At 51.1% G+C, this 12,814-nt stretch overlaps 4 protein-coding genes across 4 annotated transcripts; 3 read left to right on the forward strand and 1 right to left on the reverse strand.

The window, feature by feature from the left end:
* The first annotated feature begins 451 nt into the window (after nt 1-451).
* Nucleotides 452-1,934, forward strand: PV06_03842 (uncharacterized protein). The gene is made up of 2 exons (XM_016404661.1): nt 452-842; nt 913-1,934. The coding sequence occupies exons 1-2, from the start codon at nt 720-722 to the stop codon at nt 1,741-1,743; spliced, it is 954 nt and encodes a 317-aa protein (XP_016265666.1). The 5' UTR covers nt 452-719; the 3' UTR covers nt 1,744-1,934.
* A 1,373-nt stretch (nt 1,935-3,307) lies between these two features.
* On the forward strand, nt 3,308-4,400 carry PV06_03843 (uncharacterized protein; the record flags this gene model as incomplete). The annotated part of the gene is made up of 4 exons (XM_016404662.1): nt 3,308-3,424; nt 3,490-3,658; nt 3,715-3,833; nt 3,903-4,400. The coding sequence occupies 4 exons, from the start codon at nt 3,308-3,310 to the stop codon at nt 4,398-4,400; spliced, it is 903 nt and encodes a 300-aa protein (XP_016265667.1).
* A 314-nt stretch (nt 4,401-4,714) lies between these two features.
* Nucleotides 4,715-5,833, forward strand: PV06_03844 (uncharacterized protein; the record flags this gene model as incomplete). The annotated part of the gene is made up of 2 exons (XM_016404663.1): nt 4,715-4,832; nt 5,154-5,833. 2 exons carry the CDS (start codon nt 4,715-4,717, stop codon nt 5,831-5,833), a joined length of 798 nt encoding a protein of 265 aa, XP_016265668.1.
* Nucleotides 5,834-10,713: 4,880 nt separating this feature from the next.
* On the reverse strand, nt 10,714-11,676 carry PV06_03845 (uncharacterized protein; the record flags this gene model as incomplete). The annotated part of the gene is made up of 1 exon (XM_016404664.1): nt 10,714-11,676. The coding sequence occupies one exon, from the start codon at nt 11,674-11,676 to the stop codon at nt 10,714-10,716; it is 963 nt and encodes a 320-aa protein (XP_016265669.1).
* Between the last annotated feature and the right edge of the window lie 1,138 nt (nt 11,677-12,814).

Here is a 12,814-nt window from a genome sequence, read left to right on the forward strand (position 1 = left end):
TTCGAGTGTAATGGAGTATTCATGTCTGGGGTCTCCACGAGATTCCTCATCGCTGCGGATGCCCTGAAATGGATCTACCTGATTTCTCTGCGCTGTCTTTCAACTTGCGAATGGAAGGACATTGCGGCATGAATTCGAGTGCCCACGGAGAAGTCGGTCTTTGCTCTCGCTGTAAGTTCCTTGAAATGGTATAGTCCAGAAACGAAGCCTGCCTTAATTGGTAGAAATATCTCGCCCCTCTTAGAACAGGACTGACGCACTGCAACATCTGCTTATCGGAGAGCAAGTTGCGTGTCAGACAATATAAAACGCGGAGTCAAATTATGATCATGAATGTCAGACACAATCCACTTTTCTCTGCATTCAACTCAAGAGGTCGCTGCTTTGGTTGACCTTGATAACCAGAGGCCGGCCAAGTCCTCTATTTCAGGCCGCTGTCTCCTTTTGTATTCCTCAGTAATTCGACACTACCCTAGCATTCGGTATACAAGTAATCCTCATCTTCATTGCGGGTTTTCGCTGGTTGTAGCTTGATAGAATTCTCGTTTCCTAGAACCAACCTTCGCAATACTCCTTTTCAACCCAACACACAGTCTAGACACCTTTGAGGCTTCTGTGGACATCTCCGACTTCACCTCTCGCCGTGGGATTACCAATCCATCTCTGCACACTGACTGCTGACGACGGTCACGAAAATCAACATCGCCTTCACCGCAGACATGACATTCACCGTGTCAGAAATCACAGACTTACGAATTTATCCTGTCAAATCATGCCGTGGAATATCCTTGAAAGCTGCAAATCTGACAAGACAGGGATTGGAATTTGACAGAAAATGGATGGTAAGCGCTGCTGCTGCAGGCTGCCTTTGTAGGTCAGTATTCGAGGCTGACTGAGTGCGTGTTGTGATAGTTCGTTGATGGCAAGCATCAATTCCTCACCATCAGGCAGAAGCCTCAGATGACATTGATCAACACAGCTGTCGACGAGGAATCAGGCAATCTTGTAATCACAATCGGTCATGATGTTGACAAGGAGGTTAGAGTGCCTCTTCGTCCAGACCAAGCATGGCTCGACGACAATACCGAAAAGGTCACGGTCGACATATGGGAACACCTTACCGATGGATACGCATATACTGATGCTAAGCTCAAGAAGATTTTCTCCGACTTTTTTGAGGAAGAGGCAAGTTTGGTGATGAAAGGTCCCCAGCCGCGAATGTGCGCGGGGAACGGAGATGCAAGGCTGCTTGGTCGCGAAGAGACTGTTAATTTTCCTGACGTTTTACCTGTTCAAATTGCATCTGATTCTTCACTTGCCGAGTTGAACTCCAGACTGCAAGCGAAAGGTGAAAAGGCGATCACCATCGAAAGGTTTCGGCCGAACATCATCATCAAAGGCGGTGAGCCATGGTCTGAGGACTCTTGGAAGACTATACGCATCAACGGAGATTCTTCTCTTCTTACCACGATCACTGGTGGGAATCGAAATGCTTTGGATGTTGATGTTGTCGCCAGATGTGCTCGGTGCACGGTTCCCAACGTGAATCCGGACACAGCTGAGAAGCATCCGAAACAACCATGGGACCTGCTGGTGAGCTACCGGAGAGTTGACGAGGGGATAAAGTTCAAGCCTTGCTTCGGAATGCTCTGTTGTCCGAGAAATGAGGGCAAGGTTGAGGTTGGCATGCGCTTCGAAGTCCTTGCTGAGACGAAGGATCACAAGTACCAAAAGGGGTTTTGAGATTTGTAGGGGAGAAGTGTGATGTGTCAATCTGCAGTGTACGTACTGTAATTATGGGGTGACGATTGGCGACAAACAGTAGGACTGCGGTAACATACAGTATTTCAGGAGCATACTCCGTACAATCAATTTACTCAACACGTGGTCGACGGATTCAGGAATGCACATGCCATTGGCGAGAAGGAAGTTCCATGGGTGTTTAATGCTAGCCTCGATATCCGTTAGACAGGTTAGCCATTGCGTAAGAGCTTGGCAAATGAGAGTGGCAGGTGTTATGTTCAGGGATGAGCTTTGTAAAGCTCGAGCTGAAGGGATCAGAGCTCGAAAACTGCGGAGAAGGATAGCTAGGAGCTTGGATGCGCGCACTGACACCAAACAACCTTCAGAGAAAGTATCTTTTTTGTTGACCTGGGTTAGAGCTCGGGAACGATAGCTTGCTGTGTGAGGGAGGGCTCGTATCATGATTGTGTAAATGCTGTGATGCAATCATCGAGCTCCATTTGGCTCCAAATAGGGTGATTGTCGCTGCAGCCGTTACATCAGCTTGCTTCTTAGACCTGTCGCGGGTAGCCGAGGAGGTCCGGCTGTCAGAACCAGAGAAGGAGACTCTGATGGACAACTTGGCGACAGTTCTCCTGCAGCAAAGGTGTTTGACAGCTCATGTGGAGTGAATGATCTGACGGGGTGGCAGTTACCGATGGCTGTGGGAGTGGATGGCAGGATGATGAGAGGCAAATGAATGGAAATGGTCTGGACATGTCAACACGTTCCCCCCGTGAAGCCAGCGCCCTACAGTACCTGATCCCAACATGGGCTGTGCTGAGAGAATGCTGTCCTTTATCCCGAGTACCCAAAAGGCGGCAGAATGGCAGCTACTGTTGGGCTGATCCACATAAGCTGTTTGTGCTTGGAGTGATTGGCGAGTGCCTGAATGCCCAAGCAAAGATAACGAACCAGTGAGGAGATGGATGAAGGTTGTCATGGATCGAAGCTCTTCTGAGAATGGACTGATTGAATCGAACATGGTTTGGTGGACGGAGGGTGGAAAGATACGTGGTGATGCTGACTCGCCCAAGGTACCTTACTTAGCCAGTAGCTAGTGCCTAAAACAAACAACGATAGGGCGGCCCGGGAGGGATGATGCAGCTGATGGAATAGGGCATCATCATAGGCGCAGCCTTAACTGAATACCCTAACTAGCCGTGTCTGTTTAAGCCCCTCACCAGCGAAGCTCTTGACTTCCGCACACACGCCTATTGCATTGACACACTTCCTTCCTTCTCTATACTCACCGACACCAGCACCGCAGTCAATCCTCTCCTCTCCCTCGTTCACTTATCCTACCAGCCGCAAACTGGTGTTGTACACCATCAATCCCTACTCTTAATCTAATTCTGATCCCCCTGTGTCTGGCCGGCCAAACCATGTAAAGCGCCCCATTACGTCGAACCCGGGATTTTCCTTTTCTCTCAGCCAAGCCTGTGTGCCAACCTGTCCGATCGATGCCGCCGTCCTTTGTCACTCTCTTCTGAGTTTGTCCTCCTGCGGTGCAGCGCAGTAGGCCATGCCACCCAAAGCTGCCCTTACGAGCTCGTTCCCATTGTCGACCGACGCGGAAAATGAGGTGGTTTGTCCTCTCACCAACCAAGATGGTTCGCAGTGCCGGAAGCGATGTATCGGAGTGCGTTTGAAGCCCCAATTGCATTGCGCGTGTTCCCCGAACAGCAAACTGAGTGTGAACCACAGGAAAAGCGATACCGATCGATGCAAGAACACATCAGACGCGCCCATCCCGACTACTACATCCCTAAACTGCCTGCCACGGAAGAGAGTTTCCAGTTGATGATCAGTACGCCGCCGTCACAACGCCCACAACAACCCGCCGCAGCACCCGCGCCCGCTCGAAAAGGCCTTTGTATGTTTGGGTACTTGACTATATGAATTTTGCACCATACTAAGACAATCAAACAGCGGATGCCAGTGACCAGGGTCCATTACTGGAACAAGTTGGAGCCGTCACCGGCCCTCCTTCAGGTCCTGCGAATGCCGCGGTCGCCCTGGCTCAACTCCACAATTGGGATTCGGATTTTGTGAGTATTTGGACCTTTGACATGGAAGATGACGAGTGATCCGTACAGCCTTGCTCATGACCTTCCCAGGATGTGTTCCCCGACTCCGACTACAAACGTGAAGGGTCGGGTGGCTTTGAACTGCCTTCTCTACGAGCGCAATTTAGCGAAGACACTCTCCCACCGTTCCAAACGTCGCGTACGCGCGAACTGTTACCTTCTATTCTACAATCTCCGGGTAGTCGGTACTCGTCGTTACCGCCGATCCAGCGCCGCGAGAAGATGCAGCGGTCGAAGAAGTCGTCCATGGGACAAAACGCACGCAAGGGCAAACATGAACGCGGAAAGTCTAGGGAGTTCTCAGCCAAGGACTTCACCAGGCGATTAAGCGTCGAAGGCCGAAAGGCCATGTCTGCGGAACCGCCGACGGCGGCTTGGGTGCAAGGCAAGAGATGGGAAGATCTGATCGAGGCAGCGACGACTGCTACCGAGGTGGATGATGATCGTGATCTCACTCCCGTAAGTCAGACGACATTTTTCGATTGTCCTCTGTTTACTTGCTGCTGTCAAGAGATCGAAATTCTGTAGATGTACCTACCCTCCCCATGATGGAAGACCAGCCCCCTGGAGGGAAGCGCCTGTCTTGTTGTATTATTTTTACTGTCACTACTACTACTTCTACTACTATTGTGTCTTGTCTACTACCTCAAAAATTAACGATCTACGACGACCGACCGGTCTTATGTTCTGATCCCCCGCACGCGCGAAAGGAAAGGGCCAAAAATGAAGAGGGCGCGCAAGACTTGCCCTTCCGTTCTCGGACAAGAGGATGACCTCGGTTGAGGGAACTGAGTCCGCCGGGTCGAGCGATTTCAGAGGACTCTCCGATCAAATCATCATCGATGGATGATTTTTTGTGGCGAGGAGCGCCGATGACACCCGAGACCCGGTATGGAGCCCAGCGCAACTGGAGTCGGCGACTTGAGTCCGCAGAATTATTCAAGGGCGAGGCAAAAGTGTGTGGGCGTTGTTTTGTGTACGCGGTACGGAGACTACTACTACTACTACTACTACGTCGGTGGTGCACAAGACTTGGTCCAACACGGCGCGCGCCATTTTATTTTTGCCCACAGATTTTCGCCGTCGGCCGGGATCAGACCACAAGAAAAAGTTGGTCGGAAATCAGATCTGGGGCGGTGCGCCGGACCAGGGGGGTCTGTGACGGGAAAAAGAAAAAAAAAGTTTATGCGCACCCAGTGTAATTAATGTGTACACCACCAACCTCGTCTATTTTTTTCGTTCTGCTTGGGTTAGATCCTCGATAATCAACTTGGCTAACAGGCGCTTGGCGTTGGGAACCACAGATGCCGCAGTCGCCAAACTTTCCGCCGTCGACAGCCACGAGTGCGATGCAGGCCACGACGACGGCTGCGCGTCGGTTGTCCGCCGCGGACGCCTCATGGTCCAGTGGTGGTGTCAACAAGCGATCGTCTCTGCCGCCGGGGTTCCGACCCCTCGGCCACGCTCTGCAGCACTCTTCAGCTGGCAAGTACTCGTACAATGCCTCTCCGCTGCAGCGAGCACTGACCCCCCCTCCTCCTGACATGCTGGGACCCAATGACGCCGAACCTTTTCCCTCTGTCGAGTCGGTGGAGAGCGCGGGATCGGGAGCAAAGATGCAACCCACGTCCACCATGTCATGGTCTCACCACGAGCAGACTAGTCCGCTGCAGCAGTATTCCCATGGGGGTTACCAACACTCACAGTCATCTTCGTTTGGCAGCAAATCGGAAGTGTTGGAGATTTACTGTGCATCTTGTGGTCGGCCCTGGCTGCTCAAAAATGCCTTTGCCTGCACCGAGTGCATCTGTGGCGTGTGCAGCGACTGTGTTGGACAGATCATCAGCAGCTCCCCAGCCCAGGTGACTGTCCAACCAGGAATCGCGCCGATGCGCCGCGGTTGCCCCCGCTGCGGAGTCATGGGCGGGAAATGGAAGCGATTTCAACTGGATTTTCGATAACCTTGTAGGTTCTGTACGAGTCTGTACTGATGATACTGTGCAGAGCGTATCAAAAATACCGGGTAGGGGACCAGGGTAGGGATGCGGGAGAGGGGGGAGAGAGGGGAGGGGGTGTCCTCTCTCCTACAGCAGTACGAGTACGATCCTCTCCTGTCCACTGTCTCCTGAATCGGAAGATGGAATAATGGAACGTGCCCAGCACTTTCCGGAACCGAAAGACTGACTGAGACATTTTATTGTTCTGTCAGCCGTAAAATTACCGCAAACACAAGAGACTCCGCCCTGCGCCGAGCCAACCGGACGCGCGCTCTATTGAGCCTTTGCCTTACGGAGTGTTAGATCATCATCTCTACAAGAGGTACTTCCGTACAGAGGCGGAGTTGGACGGGTGTGAAACTACTGTGCAGGTCCTGAATAATAGACCTGCATGAGAGATGGTAAAAAGTAGAAAGTGAGAGTTGATTAACCAAGCTAGGTACTCCGTAAGAGGGTGTGTGATGACTTTTGACTAGACCATGAGGGATGAGACATGGGAAAAAAGAATATCCTAGCGATAGGATAGTATTCCATACGAGGATAACTCCGTAGACTGGTAAGTTTTTTGTCCTCCCGTGAAAGAAAAAGAGTCACGTTAGGTTAGAGAGAGAGAGAGAGAGAGAGAGAGAGCCGGGGGGGGGGATGTGCAAGTGCAAGTGTGGCAGAGAGAAAAAGTAGATCCAAGTCGTAAGAAGACCAGTGGGAAGTAAGGTGGGAGGGAAAGAAGGAAAGGGATGGGAGAGGGAGGGAGGGAGGGAGGGATGGCCGGGATTATTGAGGGAAATAGTCCAATGGAAACTGTCCGCTTGTTGTTGCGCAATGGGAAGAGTGCGGGAAGGGAGAAAGGAAAAAAAAAAGACAAGACCAGGGGGGGAGGAGATTTAGTGGAGAGGTGTGATTGTCAAAAGACCGATTTCGATTGTCACAAGTACTCCGTACTGTATCAAGGAATTCTGTAAAAGGATAACAAGAGAGATGTTATCCTTACACTTACAGTGACGGGGTATTATCGTCACAGACAAGTGATGGTATATGTACTTTGTAACAGAAAAAATCATTCGAAATCCCATTTGATTGTCTTTTCCCATGGTAACTCGTCATCGTTCTTTTTGGCACACCCCACTACGGTGGTTTCTTGTACAGTAAGGTCAGTCGATCATCTTTGGTAATATTGCCGAGTACCGTACATACGGAGTACATAAATGAGGACAGTACATACGGAGTACTCTTACAGAGGTTAAAGTAAAAGTAACCCAAGTAAGGAGTAGTGTCCGTTATCCGGAGTCCGTACATACAGTAATCAGTCAGTGGTTGTGGGAGAAAAATAAAATGTGGTTCTTGACTCGTCTCTACGGAGTACAAAAAACTAGACTATTATTGTTTAATACCTTCCAAAAGGTGGACTCCGTTCTGTATTTGTATGTACTCCGTACTCCGTACATACTCCGTTTTGAAAAAACGCCACAGTCGAACTAACTCAACTTAAACTACTTTACTGTATGTACATGTACGGGAAGCGAGTATTAAACTCGTTTCATCACAGTATTTTCCTTTCTTCTTACTGTACGAGTTTAGTCATCGATGACCTTGTCGCCTTTTGGTTTAACAGAGTACAACAAGAGGCTCATCAAAAATGATGACCGTTCGGGTAAGAAGGACCTCGTTTGGGGGTTTTTTTTTACAATCTATTTGTGGGCGCACTTGGCCTTTTTTTTCTTCTCTTGGTCTTTTGCAGGGATTTGAGAAAAATGGGCATGTGTACAATCAATACATTAATGTACGGAGTAATAATCACTTTGACTCGAAGTTTTTGGGGTTATTGCGAACCTTTGGTCTCAAAAAACTGTGCTAGCATTTTCATCATGTGTTCGACTCTGATAACGTTCTTTGGAAAATGATAATCCCTGCTCGTGAAAAAAAGACCCCCCCCCTCCCCCAAGGTAACCAAGTTCCGCCCCCCGCGCGAATGTTTGTTGGGCTCTCGCATGTGGGATTATTGTACTTCCGTAGTTTTTGTGTTGTACAGTATGTTCGTTTATTAGTCCGGGGGGGGGAGGGGGGGATCCATTGTCAAAGGGAAAAAACAACCGACAAGGTGGCGATATGAATGAACTTACAAGTACGAGTTACGAGTAGAATGATCGATCCCTGGTCGTTGATGTGTTTTGGCTGCACTTGGCGGTACAAACTCATCAGTGTTACTGTGAGGGTCCCAGGTACGGAGTACCAATTTTACTGGATTGTATTAGATGTATTAGATGGATCGCCGATTGTGACCATTTTTGGTCCATTCTACGGAGTAATTTTCTGGTTCAAAATTCCGCCCATGTACATACGGAGAGGATCCATTACATTGCATTTACATATGATTGCTTTTTTTGGGCCATGATGATACTGTAATGATTTGCACGTGGGATGGAGTCATGTGTCTTGTCATGGGTTAACCAACGACGTTGTATGTGATAAGATGCCATGCCTTTGCTACCTAAAGTACTTGAGATACTTTGTACTCATCAGTAAGAAATCTTTGTGCGGCACAAGTCATGTACGAAATCGAGGCACTACTAAAACAGGTAAAAGGTGTAATGATGTACTTTTTGGCATATCAACTCACATACCATCGTATGCAATGCGCATGACACAAGCCACCAAGTCACAAAATACGAGTACGTGAGAGTGAGGATCTAGGGAGAGAGAACAAAAATTAAGGTCTCATGGTACATTGTCCCGAATACGTATCCCTCGAAACTGTTCAATCTGACCCGTCAATCATTAACCACCTCGGTCAATCCCAAAGAGAAAAAAACTCACACACAGAGAGAGTACGGAGTACGGAGTCTGGAGAAGAGAGAGAGAGAGAGAGAGAGAGAGATTTGTTCCTGTCTTTTTTCAAATGTGGACAACGTGGACACCGTTGAATGAAGTACTAGTTAAATCTACCAAGAAGCACAGACACCGACGAGACTATTTTATTTCTCGATATGGGTAGGCAGCAAGTATATCCGGAGTATACTCCAAAACCACCAAGAACTCCATACCAAAACAAAATAAAAAGACTCCATTATATCATACAACCAACAAGTGCCCGTCGTAAGCGTTCTGAATTATACCGTGCAGTGCAGGGTGCAGCGTAGTCTACTTGTTCTGTCTGGGTAAGGACGAAAAAAGGCCGAAATGGTGACTTGGGCGGGTGAACGATGCTGGGGTGAATTCACCTCGATGAAGCCCGGCTTGTGGCTCCAACAACGCACCTTCGGGGAGCGTGATGTGATCGTGCCCCAGGCGTAGTTTAACGTAGCAAACCGTTTATCCCCGTTGCATAGAACTTCTCTGCTCTGTGGATGTTGATTCGAAAATTTCGACGGGCGAGTTCACCAACAGACCATTTGGTCGATCTGAGGTGGCAATGGTAGCATGAGAGAGACATGTTTTGAACGGGAGGCTGGAGCCAAGTCACAAACTCTGGCTTAGATTCATCGTCGTTCTTCTGGAAAAGATTCGTCTATCCCTCGACTCGGGAGATACCCTCACGGATGTCCGTCAGTGAGCAACACGAGAAACCGTGCCCAGCGCCGCGGCCACTCAACCGTGTCCGGCGGCTGGCTTGACTACTGCACTACCGTCGACCGTTTCGATGTGACTGCAACCGTAATGAGCAACCTCCTCGTCGACACTGAGCGACCATCGATCTGGCCTGTGCAGACAAGACTGCCGAAGCCTCTTTGCGGAAACACGCTTCGTGAACATTTCGTCGAGGTGATCGAGGGAGCGGTTGAAACACACGGGGACGCAGAAGGAAGACAAAAAAGGAAAGGAAAAATGGAAGATTCCGAACCCTCCGTACAAGAGGCCAATCTTGACTCCGAGATCGATCTCATAGGGAAGGATGGCCGTCCACATGACGGCCTCTCTCGACGCCGTGAAGACGGCCACCGATCGGGCCTGAAAGCCGGAGCCGGGTCGACGGTGACTCGGAGATCATGGTCGAGGCGAGGGCGACCAAAACAAATGGCGAACAAAAAGCTGTAGATGATCGTGACCGCGATGGGGGAGCTTGCTGGCCACCAGGTTCTGCGGGATGGCCGTGCCGACCGAGGAGAAGATGAAGAGGCTCGCGACAAACCCACCGATACAAGGGAGAAGAACCTCGAGCGAAGGACCCGTGCATTGTTCATCTGACCATATGTTGTAATGGCCATGGACATCAACAGTCTAGCCCTTGTACCCCGAGACGTCGAATCACTCGTACTCCTTTTGTTATTTCTCATCGATTCGTGAAGCGTAGATGGTTTCTACATACTTCATGTCAGGAACAAATGTCTTCTGGATCTTCGAGGTCGATCACGATTGATGATGCGCGTTCGAGTGTGAGTGTGGTCCTCTTTGGTCGGCTATTCCACATACGGAGGTCTCTTTCCCACTCCTAGTGTGTGGAGCAAACCCAGGACCTTTTGTGCACCCAGACATCATGTCCTGACCGGCAGTCGGATTGTTGACAAGTCGAATGGTCCAGAGTCTATGGGTTGGTCCGATGTTAAACGGGAATCTCGAAACTGCCCTCCCCTTTGAAGGCCACTATTGTATGTCACGACTTTCTCTCCCGCAGAAGTCTGAATACAATGTTAGCCAACCAAACTATTCCTAATTTGTAAATGTCGGCCTTTCTAATCTGAACATGAACTGAGCGACAGATCTCTACTTCAAGTATTTCCGATATCACTCGAATACAAACTTTCCATGCCCCACGGAATACAGTACAGCACAGAGGCGGCCCCTAGGAAATCGGTCAAGTCCATCGACCCGAGGAGGACATGGATTATAAGGCAATCGTCATTCGGAAAGAACTACAACTGTGCAAGGAAAGCCACCAGAGCATCCCCGATGCTCTCGGCTCCTTTGGTCCACCCCAGCAGAGGACCGGCTAGGAAGACATCGTGGGGCGCGTCCGGAAGCACCCAGTGGGTGACCTGGTTGCCAGGTACGCGCTTGAACCTCTCGACGAATTCGACGTTGGTGTCGAGGATGAGTTCGGCACCGCCCGACTGCACGAAGAGCGGCGTCTGGGTAGCAAACGGATGCAAGCTCGGAGATAGATAGGGACCATCAAGAAGTAGGGGCGGGGGTGCAAAGACCCGGTAGCCCCAGGCGGTCATGCGTCCTTCTATGTAGTCGGTCTTTTGGTTCCGGTGGCCATCGACCGCCCGCGAGTCGGCTTCGAACGTGGTGTCGACCGAGGGTGAGAACAACAGGCACGCCTTGGGGGTGGCTCGGCCCAGGTCCACGAGGTAGCGCACGAGGCCGATGGCCAGGGTGCCACCCGAAGAGTCCCCTCCCACCACGATGCGGTGTGGAGGAATGTGCAGCTCGTCGACGAGATGCAGGTACGACGTCAGGGCATCCTGGAACGGCCCTGGCCACGGCGTCGGGTCATTCTTGTCGCCCGAGAGTCGGTATTGCATCCACAAGGAGCGCGCCCCCGGCCCCAAGCAGGTGTTCAGGAGATCCGCCCCAAATTTACTGTCCTCCGGACGGCCCGTCATCCACATGAAAGATCCACCGTGGAAGTACAGCGCCACGATGGCCTGGGACCCTTTCCCATTTCCCCCTTCGTCGACAGGGCCGGGCGGTTCAGGATACCAAATCGCACCGATCCTCTGTGGCTTCACCACCTCGTGGGACAGTGCGCCTCGGTATGATTCCGCAGAGGCCGGCTCCATGACCACCCATCGTCGGCCGAGCTTGCCAGGCGCCAGGCTTATCGACTGCATCCAGCCTATGTCGGTGACGACGCCGAACGCGGCCCTCATGACCCAGGTTCGGAGGGCCTGGCCGTGGCTCCAGTGTATGTTTGGACGCCGAAAACTTGGAATGTAGGAGAAGGAGAGGAAGACTGATCCTAGGAGGATTCTGGCGACACTGAACAAGACCCATAGAATGCTTCCAGGCCGGCTTGTACGCCAGCCTCTCGGGATAGCATCTTCCTCGGCTATCTAGCGTGCCATGTTGGTTTCGTTGGGTCGCGGATCACCCCAACCCTGATTGTCGATGTCCGTGACCTTTGCTATCCCGAACTGTGAAAGCTATACTCGTATTCCGTATCCACCACTTGTGACCTCGAGCGCTGACCGGTCGGCGTACGGATTTCCTGCAACAGGCGTAGTAGGCGAAGAAGCCCCCTGACCCTACAGGAAAGACTCCGAGAAACTCGGAGGGCCTCTCAACCAGGTTATATATAGAGCAATCTCTGGAAGTCACTACTGTAGTTGACAAGACTCGATCTCCCCACGCGGACCGGAAAGAGTCTAGGGCGGCACCACCCGATTCCTAAACAGGAGCGACGCGCGAGGCCCGCCAGATCAGGTTTCCGTGACGCAAGCACAGCGGGCATCAAAATCTCTCCTCGACCACAATGCCCGACGTTGTAGACACTGGTGGCCGAGAGGTTGCGTCGCCATCCTCGTCCTAGCTTTCGGAATAACGCCAACACTAGGTACACTTTACAGTACGGTCACAGACAAGCGTCACCCACGAACCACATCTCTCGATCACGACCAAAAGCCCACGAGGCGGTGGCCGTGGCCCAGCCAGGAAGGTTGCCGATTCCTGCGCCCTGATCAGCAAGCCGACATCTTCTCCTTTCGACCCAGGCGCGAAGAGCAGAGACAAGCAGGAGCTGGCGGTCAGACGCAGATGAAGCCACTCGACTTCATCCGCCACTGTGACTGATCAATCAGGCCATGGCTGCCTTGACTCTTCGTATTGATTCATTGTGATCCCCTGCAGAGAGGACTCTTTAAGCCTCATATAGCTCTGTTCTACCTGACCGATAGCGGTTGTCATTTCGTCCACATCTCTAGCACGTCCACTCTCTCGTCCGCTTTCACGGAGGAGGCTTGATCTAAAGACCTGCTTCATTCTGCTCCCGATACCTGATGAGCTCGCATC

The sequence above is a fragment of the Exophiala oligosperma genome (genome assembly GCF_000835515.1).
Source record: "Exophiala oligosperma strain CBS 72588 unplaced genomic scaffold supercont1.3, whole genome shotgun sequence".
In the NCBI taxonomy this organism is placed as follows: domain Eukaryota; kingdom Fungi; phylum Ascomycota; class Eurotiomycetes; order Chaetothyriales; family Herpotrichiellaceae; genus Exophiala; species Exophiala oligosperma.

Excerpts from the sequence above, each read along its gene's own strand:
- PV06_03842 (XM_016404661.1), top strand. The coding sequence starts at position 720 with ATGACATTCACCGTGTCAGAAATCACAGACTTACGAATTTATCCTGTC. Across the intron at positions 843-912 it reads AATTTGACAGAAAATGGATG|TTCGTTGATGGCAAGCATCA; the intron begins GTAAGCGCTGCT and ends GTGTTGTGATAG.